Source organism: Antennarius striatus, chromosome 15 (genome assembly GCF_040054535.1).
Source record: "Antennarius striatus isolate MH-2024 chromosome 15, ASM4005453v1, whole genome shotgun sequence".
Classification (NCBI taxonomy): domain Eukaryota; kingdom Metazoa; phylum Chordata; class Actinopteri; order Lophiiformes; family Antennariidae; genus Antennarius; species Antennarius striatus.
The window spans coordinates 9,042,993-9,055,546 of record NC_090790.1 but is presented as its reverse complement, the minus strand read 5'-3'; the positions used below and the strand labels follow the sequence as shown (position 1 = coordinate 9,055,546).

The window sequence follows — 12,554 nt, the reverse complement described above, 5'->3', positions numbered from 1 at the left end:
TTCTATTGAAAAGATTCACATATTCATATGATGTCTAAGATGTTATGAAGACACAATGTAGTCCTGTTTCTGTGCTGCCATAAAGCATCTTTGAGGACTGTCTGATTTGAAGGTCAACTAAGAAGAAATTACAGCTATAAGATAAGATGGCAGTACGTAGTTACACAACACCTACTACATTATGGAGAGAATCATCATTTAAAAGTATCACTGTTCATACCATGCAACATAATATGTCAGTAATGCACAAAGGTTTGTGCGTGCGTGCATGCGTGTATGTGTGTGAGAGAGAGAGAGTGGGGGGGAGGGGGTTCCTCTTGTGAAAGGTACATCCCCTGAGTAAAACAGTTGTTGCTTTCCACAGTGAACTTTTTCTTCTTTTTACGAGCACAGCCTTATAACCAGTTTCTGTTGCATAACGTAGATGCACTTGACCCTTTCGTAACCCACATCTGAATTTAAGATCATGTTTGCCACTTCCTCTTTTACCATCACCGCACACATGAAGAAGAAACCTCCTGCTCTTGATTGGACGCTCTTTAGGCATGTTGGCAAAGAAGGAGAACATCACATTCAATGCATAGAAGGAACTGAAGAGGAATACATGGTGTGGACAAGCAAAGTGCCAAATTAAGCTGACTGGTTTTTAAACGGTTAAAGTTCATCATTACCCTCCAACCAGCAGCAAACAGATTTAGTGTCAGTGGTGACCGAGATCAGAGAACGAAGCGCACATCACCGATCAGGTTGGTGAAGAAAGCCTTGTTTCCTTTACCTCTGTGATCATTGTAGTTTAACTTGTAAAATGTCTTATCCTGAATCCTCTCTGTGGATTGCCAGAGGGTGCAAAGGTCAGGTCAAACCGACCTGACTTTTGCACCCTCTGGCATCCTTCAGCTAAGCAGAACCACATCGTTTACCGCATACTGTTCAGTTTGTCTTGATGACAGAGGATCATTTAAACATGCTTTATTTTAACATCAGTGTTATTAGAAAGTGTTGTTATGTGGCGATATGTTTCCTGATGCACTCCAGAAACTTCTTGTTTCTCTGTATAGAATAAATAACTTTAAGGTTAATATTTAGTCTCAAATGAAAAAAAGAAAAGAAAAAAAGATTAACTCAATTCTGTTACGCGCCCAGGCAAAAGGTGGAACTGATAAAATCAAATTTGACACTTATCTTGTGTGATGTTAGCTGCAGCGCTTCAGTTTCAACCAGTGTGGTTTCGGTGCAGCCTTGAAGTTCACCGTGTTGTTATGCATCACTGAGGATGAAGCAGTTCTCTTATAATAATGTGAAAAACAATGTAAAGATCAGTAACACCTCTGTTTCAGCACATATTTTAAGCATTCCTACAAGTTCAGTGCAGGTCTTTGTTAGGTTGTGGGTCCTGTTTTGAGTTTTCAAATGTTCTTTATTCATTCACAGTGAAGTTTTACGTCCGTTTCCTCATCTGACACTAAATGTAACTCAGCAGTTTCAAGCGTGTTTCACAATAACATTTATTATTAACACGTTTCTGTCTCAATATCATAATCATTCACGAATAAACATCATAATCAGTGGTTATTTTTAGCATTTATTTGGTTGACATGTGTGACCACTTATATATATCCATAATCTTAGGCCTAAATTAAATTGATCCTAAATTATATGTATTTATCATATATCCATCATCACCTATCATTTATTTTGTGTGTCACAATCATCCTATTCACCGAATATTCCTCTTGTCTTTTAAATGATTATTTCATTCATATGCAGTATTTTCCGCACTATAAGTCACACCTAAAAGCCTTTAATTTTCTCAAAAACCGACAGTGCACCTAATAATCCAGTGAACCTTATATATGAAAAAAAAGTTTCAAAATAGACCATTCATCGAAAATGAGTTCTCAGATGTGTTCTCAGCTCTCAACTGTAATCACAACCTCCAAGCTTTTGCCTATCTAGTCAGCAGCCCAGACAGAATACACAAGTCTAAACTGTGCTCTCTCCCCCCTCTCACAGTTACCTGTTGTGTCAGGTGTCAAACACATTTGCAAAACAATTGCAGCATGCCAGGCATCCTTTGGCTAGCAGTGACTTGGCTCTTGAAATTTCAGAAAAGGCTTTTTCATGGCTTTTTCATGATACCTCCTCTCTGTTCTTAGAGAAAAATGAGCGCTTAAACAAAAGTCAAAAATGAGCAGTTCACTGAGTTGGGGGGAGGGGTGCTATTCTAAGCAAATCTGTACCTGTACCTATTATTTCAATGAATTCCATTTTCATTAATTAAAACAAGAGAATGAACATGAAGACATTAAAGAACATATTCAGTGAACATTTTTAAAATAAAATAAAATAATTGAAAACAAAATCAAACTTTGTTGCAGAATATGTAGGGTTACTTTTGGTTGAAATTATTAGTTTATGGAGGGCGAGTCTACTATTTTCATCTTGAAATTTATCAAATCCAGAAATAAATAATTAAAACATGAAGTATTATTATAAAAAACAAATATTCATATGGCAGAACATTATATTAACCAAGACAACCAGCTTTCTTGTAGCAAGTTTTAGATAAAAATGATTGGTGTCGGAACTGCTCATTAACAATAATAATAACAATAATAATAATACAGTAATAACTACATCAAACAATATACAGTATATTCCTCATTGCTCCTGCATAACTGTGACTGCTCTTTTTTTTTAGTGACAGGACTGTCCCAACACAGAGGACTGCAGTCAACTCAATGAAGAAGTGTCTCCTCTTCTCCACTCTCTGTATTGTATTGCTGTACCTTTTCAATGGATGGCCCAAAGATTTTCAAACCTTGCTGGACAAAAGTCCTTCCAGCCTCTCTGATTGGAGCAGCAGTAGAAATGTAACCGTCCTGCTGTGGTACTGGCCTTTTGGCAGGCGCTTCATCCTGAAGGGTGATGTGTGCTGGGACCTCTACCACATCCCGCGCTGTCGACTGGTGGACCAGCGCTCCTTGTTCCACTCGGCTGATGTGGTGGTATTTCACAACAAAGAGCTGGTGGAGGGCCGGCAGAAACTGCCTTTGGAACTTCCTCGACCGTCGGGTCAAAGGTGGGCCTGGATGTCTCTGGAGGCCCCAGTGTACAATGGAAACTTGGAGCAGTATGCAAACATCTTCAACATGACTGTAAGTTACAGGAGGGATGCTGATGTCACTGTACCCTACGGTGAGCTAATACCAAAAGAAGACAAAGAACAACTGACGGGAGATATCCCACTGAATAAGAGCTTCCTGCTCTGTTGGGTGGTCAGCAACTACAGGAGCCAGCACAAGAGAAGTGAAGTGTACCGAGAGCTGAACGCCATAGTTCCTGTGAAAGTTTACGGTCGCTGGGCGAAGAGACACCTCCCATCTAGAGCACTCTTACAAGCAATGTCTCGCTGCTACTTTTATTTGGCTTTTGAGAACTCGGCTGACAGAGATTACATCACAGAAAAATTGTGGAGGAATGCTTACCAAGGTGGAGCAGTGCCCGTTGTAATGGGACCATCATTAGGGAATTACAAAGCGGTGCTTCCCGCTAACTCTTTCATTCACATTGATGAGTTTGCATCAGTGAAAGACCTAGCAATATATTTACAGCAGCTTGCAGAGGATAAGAAACGTTACAGTGAATATTTTACCTGGAGGCAGCGATGGAGAGTGAAGCTCTACACAGATTGGAGGGAGAGGCTGTGTAAGATCTGCTCACAGTACGGCGCTTTACCGCCGCACAAGGTTTACTCAGACCTGGAGGCGTGGGTCAATGCCATTGACATTTGAGTCTCAGAGCTGTTGTGAACTGATTTTACCACATTTCTTACCTCACTCAATTATTTTCCATTTCCTTTATCAGTAATATTAAGTATTAGATATAATAGTAAAATACAATAGAATAATTTAACATTCTCCAGTGTGTAGTGCAGCATGGATCAAGTTAAATTGAATAGAAATTTAGATTAAATTGTAGGAATTTAAGGGAAACGTCTTCAAGAATTGCTTAAGAATATATGAAATAAATCCTTCATCCTGAGGAACCCATTTCAAAGGACATAGTGGAAATGTGTTTTACATTAACACAACTTATAAATTAACACAATAAGTACAAACTGTCGAGGTCTGACTAGTCACTCCCAAATCCCTTGCACTTCCAACTACATTTTTGCAATCAGAACAAAGTCTTAATAATGGAAACAGCCCTATACTTGATTGGTTGCGGCTGAATTACGAGTATAAAGCTACACAAGACAAAAAAAAATAGAGGATGCATACGACTACATGGGTCAATTCACAAGGCTATAGAGCCACAAAATATATTGAAGTTATTGCGTCTGGGGTGCTTGTAGTCGTAGTTGTCCATGTTTAGTCATTATTGTATGATAACTGGATTTCCCAGTTTGGGATCCTTAAAGTATATCTTATCTAACTGCATGATGCTGGCTGTGCTTCATATTAATTGCCAATTGGACATTATGTTCTAGATTGCAACAAAAGAGACAATCAGCTTTTGGTGGACTTGCCATTTTTTAATATACAGTAGTACCATTTCAGATTATACACATACAGTTTAAATAATACAGAAAAATCCATGCTGATTGATTACCAGAAATACCTTTTTGCAGATTGTTACCTTTTAGGTTTAGAGTGTTGTGATTGAAACCAGTGTAAATTGCAATGAGTTTAAAACCAGTTGAAAAATGCAAACTAACTACACAAACAGTATTACTCAAAATTATAAATTGCACGTATAATGTCTGTAAAAGTAATTATTGGACAAGACTGTACTATTAATACTGTAACAATTCTAAAAAGTTTTTTTCTAGACACAAACAGATCCTGCAAACAAGATTACAATCAGGGCAGGTTTATACAAGACTAAATGAATGACATTAGATGTCGTCACCCGGGGCACCCAAGGAAAAGGAGTATTATACGACACTTCACAGACATTAAAACCCGGAAATAAAAAGATAATAAAAAAATATATAATAAAAATACAGCAGGTGCTGCAAAGTCAGGCTTGTCTTGACAGTATTCACCTGGGAGAGGAAATATTGACTGTGCAACTGGCAGACTGAGCAGCTTAGAGTAAGTAACAGCAGTTACTTTCCCTCAACACAGGCTTTCACCAAATCCCATTGCCACTGGAGTATTTGAAAAAACATGTCATTAGCATCAACCATGAGGCAAAGATTATTAATTTTTTAGTGTGTAAAGTGTGTGTAAAGTGTGACATTTTAAGGAAACTAACCTTACAACAAAGTGCAAAGTCAGTGGGAAAATGCACTTTGAGTAATAGGACGTATTTCCATGTAAATGACATGTAGCTATGACAAATACTGCCATTTGCTCAGAGGGGAAGTATTGCACAAACATTGGCCAAACTGTCAAAAATGGATTCTGTTTTTAAAAAAGGTAGAGAGGGGATCCTCTTATCTGTATCACAGAAAATCAATGATAAAATCAAGTACCCTGAAAATTTAGCCCTGCTGTCATTCACAACCCCATCTTCACTGCATAGCTAGACCATTATTTAAGAAAGACCAAACCTGACACAAGCCTGTGTATCTCTTTGCAGCACTATCTGAGAACACAATAGGCACATTAAGTAGAAATAATTTTAAACCCTTTGTTCCATTTATAAGTCGAATTAGTCAATTTGGTACAGAAGGATGTGATCATTAATAATAGAGCTATGACCCACTGAAGTAATTAGCTTACTGGATTTAGTTACGTTAGGAATAACACTTCTGAGAATGTCAGTGGGTCAGGTCTAGACAGCTCAAGCATGTTGAACCGGTCAGGTGACTGACCTATCCGGACTGTGGGGATTGCTTTGCGGCTTTGGCACGTTGCGGCTGGGGCTGCTGAGCCGGCTGGGATGGCTGGGGCTGCTGAGATGGCTGTTGCAGCTGGGGCAGGTGGGGTGGCTGGTGCAGCTGGGGCAGGTGGGGCAGGTGGGGTGGCTGGTGCAGCTGGGGCAGGTGGGGTGGCTGGTGCAGCTGGGGCAGGTGGGGCAGGTGGGACAGCTGTGGCAGGTAGAGCGAAGGAGGAGGAGGGCCAACGAGGAAAGTAGGAGGGCCGCCCTTTGAGGACACGGGAGAGGGGGCCAATGGCGCGGGAGCCATCTGGGAGGGAGCCATTGGGGAGGGAGCCATCTGGGAGGGAGCCATCGGGGAGGGAGCCATCGGGGAGGGAGCCATCGGGGATGGAGCCATCGGCAAGGCAACCATTGGGGAGGGAGTCATCGGGGAGGGGCTGTGCTCGTAGTACTCGCTCTCCTCATCCAGTGGCAGGGCCAGGCGCTTACCTTTCTGTCTTCTGTTACAGAACCAAACACGCACCACCTGAGAAGAAGAGAATATTTCTTTAATCTAAAAATCATTAACTGAACAACAAGGTACAAATGAGATTAAATTTAGAAAAATTGAAATTACATCTCTCTCCAGACCCAGGTCATCAGAGATGTGAGTTATCTCCTGGGTGTTTGGTTTAGAGCATTTATTAAAGTAAGACTCGAGAGCTGAGCGGACGGCTCCCTCCAGACTGGTCCTCCTCTTTCTTTTTCTGGTGTCCACAAAGACTCTTTCAATCTTGTACATCTGGAGAATCAAAAAAAAATCATTCAATAAATGCACTATGTGATGTTTGATTGTGACCACTAGGTGGCGGAATACAGCCAATTTGATGGGACAATGTTAACTCAGCAGGAACTGGAGTCCCGACAAGACTAGTTTCCATGGTGCTCAGATCAGCTGTTGTCTTGTTAAATAGCTGGCAGATGTCAGTGAGAAAAACTTACATCCTGGGGATTTTCTGAAGTCTCTGCTTCGTTCAGCCATCTCTGAAGAAGAGGCTTCAGTTTGCACATGTTCTTGAAACTCAGTTGCAGAGCCTCAAATCGGCATATGGTTGTCTGGCTAAACATTTTACCTACATGAAAATAAAAACAATGAAAAACTTTTTTGTTAAACAATAAAAATAAATACTTGAATATGCCAGAAATGTCACTGCAGAAAACTTCAGACCACTCACTCACACTACAATTTCTTGTATTAACTGTTTAAAAAATGGATTTTGGTTGACTTACCATAAAGGTTACCCAGAGCCAGGCCAACATCGGATTGAGTGAATCCTAAAGTAATCCGTTTATGCTTCAGTTCCTTGGCGAACTGCTCCAGGTCCTCAGTGGTGATGGTTTCCTAAAGAAAAGGTAGACCACAAATATTTAGAAAAAAAAAAACCCCCAACGAAAATTGTCATAAACTCATTAAATGCATCGTATTCTTCAATAATTGTCTTTACCTCGTCGGAGTCGCTGGTTGTGGCGCTGGAGGAGCCGCTGCTGTGCGCGGATCCCTGGGTCGGGGCTTGGGGCCCTTGGGGCCCCGGGGTCGGGTTCACGTTGAAAAACGCGTTGGCCGGCAGACCGTTGCTCGGCGGGGAAGGAGACAATGACGGCGACGACGTGGAGGATGTGGAGGGAACTTGACCATTGTTGCAGGGTGGAGTGACGTGGGTCATTCCGTGCCAGAAAGGTGCGTTCCAGGGCGAAGAGTAGAAGACGCTGTGCGGCATGGCGGTGGTGACTTGAGGCATTTGGTACTGTTGGACCTTGGTGTCCAGTAAGTAACCATCACTGACCTCCTTCTCAGTCTTGATTTCAGGCAGTTTGATTTGCTCCCGGGTCTCCGCCATGGGGGGACTCAGGTTCACGGGCTGGGTGGCTGCAGTGACTCCAGGCACCTGGCCGGTGTATTCTGGTCCAGTGAAGGGATACCAGTGCTTCGGTTGCCCAAAATCTCCAACCTGTGGATCGGCTCCCCTGAAGTCTCCGTTAACGGGGGGGAACGGGAAAAAGGCCTGAGCGGATGCCGGCCCGATGCCATTGTAGGGTTTGTTGTAGAAAAGGCCCGGGTCCGGCAGGACGCCGTGGGGTACCTGGAATGACGCACAGTTGCCCATCCCTTCGTGACCCAGGTTCTGAGGACCAGGACAGGGGCTGCCCCGGCTGAAATCATAAGGCTGGTTTTGGTCGTGTGGACTCTGAGATCCATCAGTCATCTTCCAAACAACGTGAGTTGATTAAAAGCGCTGGAAAAAATACGCGCGTCTATATTTGAAATTGTGGGCTACAAAATGTCGCCCACCTGTTTTTTCTTCTTCTTTTTTTTTTTTTACGCACTAACCAATGAGGGGCAGAGGAGAGAAAAAAAAAGACAAACAAAAACAAACCCTGTCGTGGACACAACCCTGCTACTCCTCACCTTCCAGCTGAAGGGCCTTTTTGTACCTCTGCGCCACAGGCTGTTCCAATCAGATCTTCGGGCGCAGGAGATCACCTTATCTCTTCACTGATTGGTCGGCGCAGACAATTGATCACAGCTGATTTTGAAATTTGTAGCTGACCTTGATTCTTCTTAAAGTACTGGGTATGTTTTCACATAAAATTTAGACTTTTTTTTTTTTTTTGCAGACCAACTGCAACACCTTTATCTTCTGTTTTTAAAGTGAATTTAAAACTGATATCAATTCAGCAGCCTAAAATCCATTCGGAAATTAAATTTACATTTTCAAAAGACAAGGCACACTGCTGCTGTAATCACATATTGACATGTTAACACTATGACTTGCTCACCTCATAAATTAACCCTACTGCTGGATTTGTTTTAAAAAAAATCCCCTTTGCAGAGATAGCCTTGATATTAACATATCTGTCAGTGGAGTCCATCATGCATCATTTGAATCAAGTCAAGTTTATTTAACCGTATCTCTTATTTAAAACTGAGTACAGCGTTGATCCATGTGCTTCAGTATTCAACAAACAAGACCAAAATTTAAGACAAATAAAATAAACTGGGACTATAAGCAATGTAGAAAAGTTTAACTTTAAAATATCAGTCAAAAGGAGTCACTTTATGAAAATTTCAGAAAGAAATCTATGCTGATAAATTTCACAATATCATAAAAGAACGTAACCTCAGAATTAGTTTCAGAAGTTTTTGCCATATTTGTGGTTAAATGGAGATTTCAGAATCCTTTATTAAGGGGGGAATTGCTTAATTAGGTTTTGTATAATTTTAAACATATAAATAAACATGTAACTATTTGACAATGAATTTACCCTTGACAGTGCTGGGAATCTGAATTTTTGATATTGTAAAATATTGAAAACGGAGTTAAACAGAATCATGCTTTGATTTTATTTTTTTTTCTTCTCTGGAGTAATTTTATCTTGACTCTTCCCGGTGGTTCTTGAGGCCTGTCTGCAGCTGCAGACAACAGGCGTCCTCTCTCAGTGCTGCTCCTGGTCATGGAAGAATACTGGGAGCTGCAACAAAATGACCAGCGGCATTCAGGTGATCGTTTCCTATTCATGCGTCATCGGTGGCCATTCAAAGCCTGGATGGCCAAAAGTGCGCAGATGCCTCCTCCAGCGCGAGTCGATGGTCGCAGATTGGGGCAGGAAGACACACTGCGGGGTGGGAGGGGGGGGTGCCATTGTGCGATCTGTCCCCGGGGCACCCTGTGGATTTCAGATCCCGAGTTGCGATGGTCGACCATTAGCTCCTTTTCAGAATGAAACAATAAGTTTCTACCCTTTGATTTCACCCTACACCCACCTTCTACACCTTCCTCAAACAGCAGAATTTAGTTTCACTCCTGCCCCAGGGTTCACTGTGAGCCACAAAATAGTTTGATACAACCTCAAGATCTAAAACTGGCTTAAGGACAATGCGTAATCAACTGGTGGCAAAATGAAATTATGCTGGGGTATCACTTGCAAATTTGGAGTGACGTCAGAGACGTCTGGGCATCAAATTTATTCCATATATATATATATATATATATATATATATATATATATATATATATGTGTGTGTGTGTGTGTGTGTGTGTGTGTGTGTGTGTGTGTGTGTGTGTGCGTGCCTGTGTGTGTGTGTGTGTGTGTGTGCGTGCCTGTGTGTGTGTGTGTGTGTGAGAGAGATAGAGATTGATTTGATTTGTAACGTCAAGTTTATTCATTAAAGTCAAATTACAAAATAATCACGTTGACACAAAATCCAAAAGAGGTTCACGTAAAGAAGATTTTCCATAGCACTGTGCGTTTTCTGAACAGTTAATAAAATAAAAAAAACAGACAGACAAAATTAAGAAAAAAAAACAACTGCATGTTATTCTGTGGCTCCGGGTTGATGGTCGGCGACTGTTTAACCTTTGCGTTGTCACCTGTGACCTCTGGGTTGATGCACAGTGATTCCCTGTGATCTCTGAGTTGATGCAAGGTGATTCCGCAAGGCTGCGATTGTGAAATCAGGACTGCAGTACTGGAAGACACCAGAGCGATTGCTGCCCCCGGTTGTTTAACCTTTGCGTTGTCACCTGTATCCTTTGTGTTATTCTGCGGCTCTGGGTTGGCAGTCGGTGACCCAGCAGGTAAAGGAGTCTGACACCCACAAGGCTGCGGCCCCAGAGCCACCACAGCCGTGTAAGTAGCTACAACAACCGGCTCCAAGGCACCCGCCGCCGGACCCCCGCGGACACAGCCACCTGCCTTGTGGCAGCCAGCATTCATCCTCTCCCTTCGGACAGTTACGCATGAGATGTCCCTCCCATCCGCACTTGGAACATTTCATGCTCTCACTGGTGACATAAAGCGTGTAGTGATAATAATCAATTTTAAACATGTGTGAAATTCTCACGTTTAAAATTGATGATCCCGATTTGGGATCATCATAACTTGTCTTCAGAAGGTGTAACATGCCTGAGAGAGAGAGGGAGAGAGAGAGAGAGAGATTATCTGAATGTGAAGATAAGCTTGTGCTACACCTTCGCCAGAACATCGACACTCTGAGATGCAAAATCATGCTGGACAAAGACAGGGGAACCTTGTGGAGACAAGAGCCTAGTCAATAGCATAAAAGGCACCAAGCCACAACTTAACATGCATTGTCTCGGGCCATGGACTTGGGAGGATAATTGTCATGCAAAGGAAGACGGCAAGAGAGATACAAGACTTTAGGCAGAGAGAAAGGGCCAGCAGAGCAGAGAGCACTCAGGGTGTCCAAAGGGGGAGGGAGACTGGGATCAGGGTTGAATAGCTCAGTACAGTGAGGAGTGTGAAGGGAGTATCAGAAGATTTAAATGAAGCCCTCCACCCTCACCCCCTCTTCTAAGATCTTGTCTTTAGTTCTCCCGGCTTCCTTAAGACACCTTGGGAATCTGATCACAGTTTACAGGATATCAAACTCAGAGAGAAAGTTTCAGACAAAGGAAATCCTGTTGAACAGTTTTTGAAGTAAAATATTTATCTACATTCAGCAACAAAACCAATATATGATGGTTGAATTCACAATTTCAACCTTTCTTTTTTTCAGTCGCTAGCAAGCGCTTACCCATACTTCAAATACTTTTTCTAAACCCTTAACACAGACTCACACCTACAAAGCACAATTGACCAAATGGATAATGTTCATCTCAAAAACACATTTTAAAAAAAATAAACACTTACTTTTCATTTCAAAATAGAACACATCTTTCTCTGCACACATTAACTTTACCAAAACACTGGAAATTTGACTCAAAATGAAATTATTATGTCAAAGAATAATGCTTGTTTTCACTTCAGATTGACATGCAGTCAATCAAAGTACACCAGCTTTCAAAATACTGGTTATCGTCGACATTATTAAAATTGCATAGACTTTTATGTTTGAGTTTTACTGGTATTTGCCTGCAAAATGTACACAAAATGTCTTTCTTGAGAACTGTATGTCCACGTGTAATGTTCACATTCAAAAGCATTCCAGTAAATCAGTTTTTTTCTTTTACAGTTTATTACAGGAGGTACAGTAAAAATACTGTTTACAATATGATAAAACAGAAAAAGCTTACAGTGAACAAAATATACATTAAATACACAAGAGCATTCTGAACAAGGTGCCCTTGACCAAGGCGCTGTCACCCTTAAAAGTTGCTCATTTGGGCGCACCATAAAGGAGCTGTCTGCCACTCTACCTCCCCTGTATGCATACAGGCTTGTGTGTTCAGGGCCCAGCATATGTTAGTGTACACACTAACATATGAACGTGTAAATTACTAATACTAGAGTGTGCCACTAATTTCCTTTTGGGAATTAATTGAGTATATAAAATAAAAAATAAAAAAACAATCAATCGTTTGCTTATCAGCTGTAATATATTGTTTTTGAACTATCATTGCAGAAGCAGAGGTTTTTATACTGTATCTGAGGTTTGGAATATTGTTGTTGCTATTGTGGGATGTTGTGCTAAAATTCGTAAATAATAAAAAAAAACAATCCAAAATTTTGTTGGGAGGTATAGCTTGTCTGTTAAGAAAATGATAGCATTGCGGTAATATGTTCACTGACTGCATATTGTGTTAAAACAACATGAAATGTGTGAATGGTATGGCCACAAAAGACTGATGCTGTGCTAATTGTGTTTAGAGTTTTGAAAATGTGGCCACTGTTTGGACAAACGCTTGTAAGTGAGTGAAAAAACCCAAAGAAAAAACCCCCCC

The 12,554-nt window shown here is 41.3% G+C and overlaps 2 protein-coding genes across 2 annotated transcripts; one reads left to right on the top strand and one right to left on the bottom strand.

The window, feature by feature from the left end:
• The first annotated feature begins 562 nt into the window (after window positions 1-562).
• Window positions 563-4,025, top strand: fut7 (fucosyltransferase 7 (alpha (1,3) fucosyltransferase)). The gene is made up of 2 exons (XM_068335312.1): window positions 563-746; window positions 2,702-4,025. The coding sequence occupies exon 2, from the start codon at window positions 2,742-2,744 to the stop codon at window positions 3,792-3,794; it is 1,053 nt and encodes a 350-aa protein (XP_068191413.1). The 5' UTR covers window positions 563-746; window positions 2,702-2,741; the 3' UTR covers window positions 3,795-4,025.
• Window positions 4,026-5,824: 1,799 nt separating this feature from the next.
• pou5f3 (POU domain, class 5, transcription factor 3) lies at window positions 5,825-8,075 on the bottom strand. Its single transcript, XM_068335433.1, has 6 exons — window positions 7,317-8,075; window positions 7,102-7,213; window positions 6,814-6,944; window positions 6,449-6,613; window positions 6,242-6,358; window positions 5,825-6,139 (listed from the first exon to the last, which is right to left on the bottom strand). The coding sequence occupies exons 1-6, from the start codon at window positions 8,073-8,075 to the stop codon at window positions 5,825-5,827; spliced, it is 1,599 nt and encodes a 532-aa protein (XP_068191534.1).
• Window positions 8,076-12,554: the final 4,479 nt, after the last annotated feature.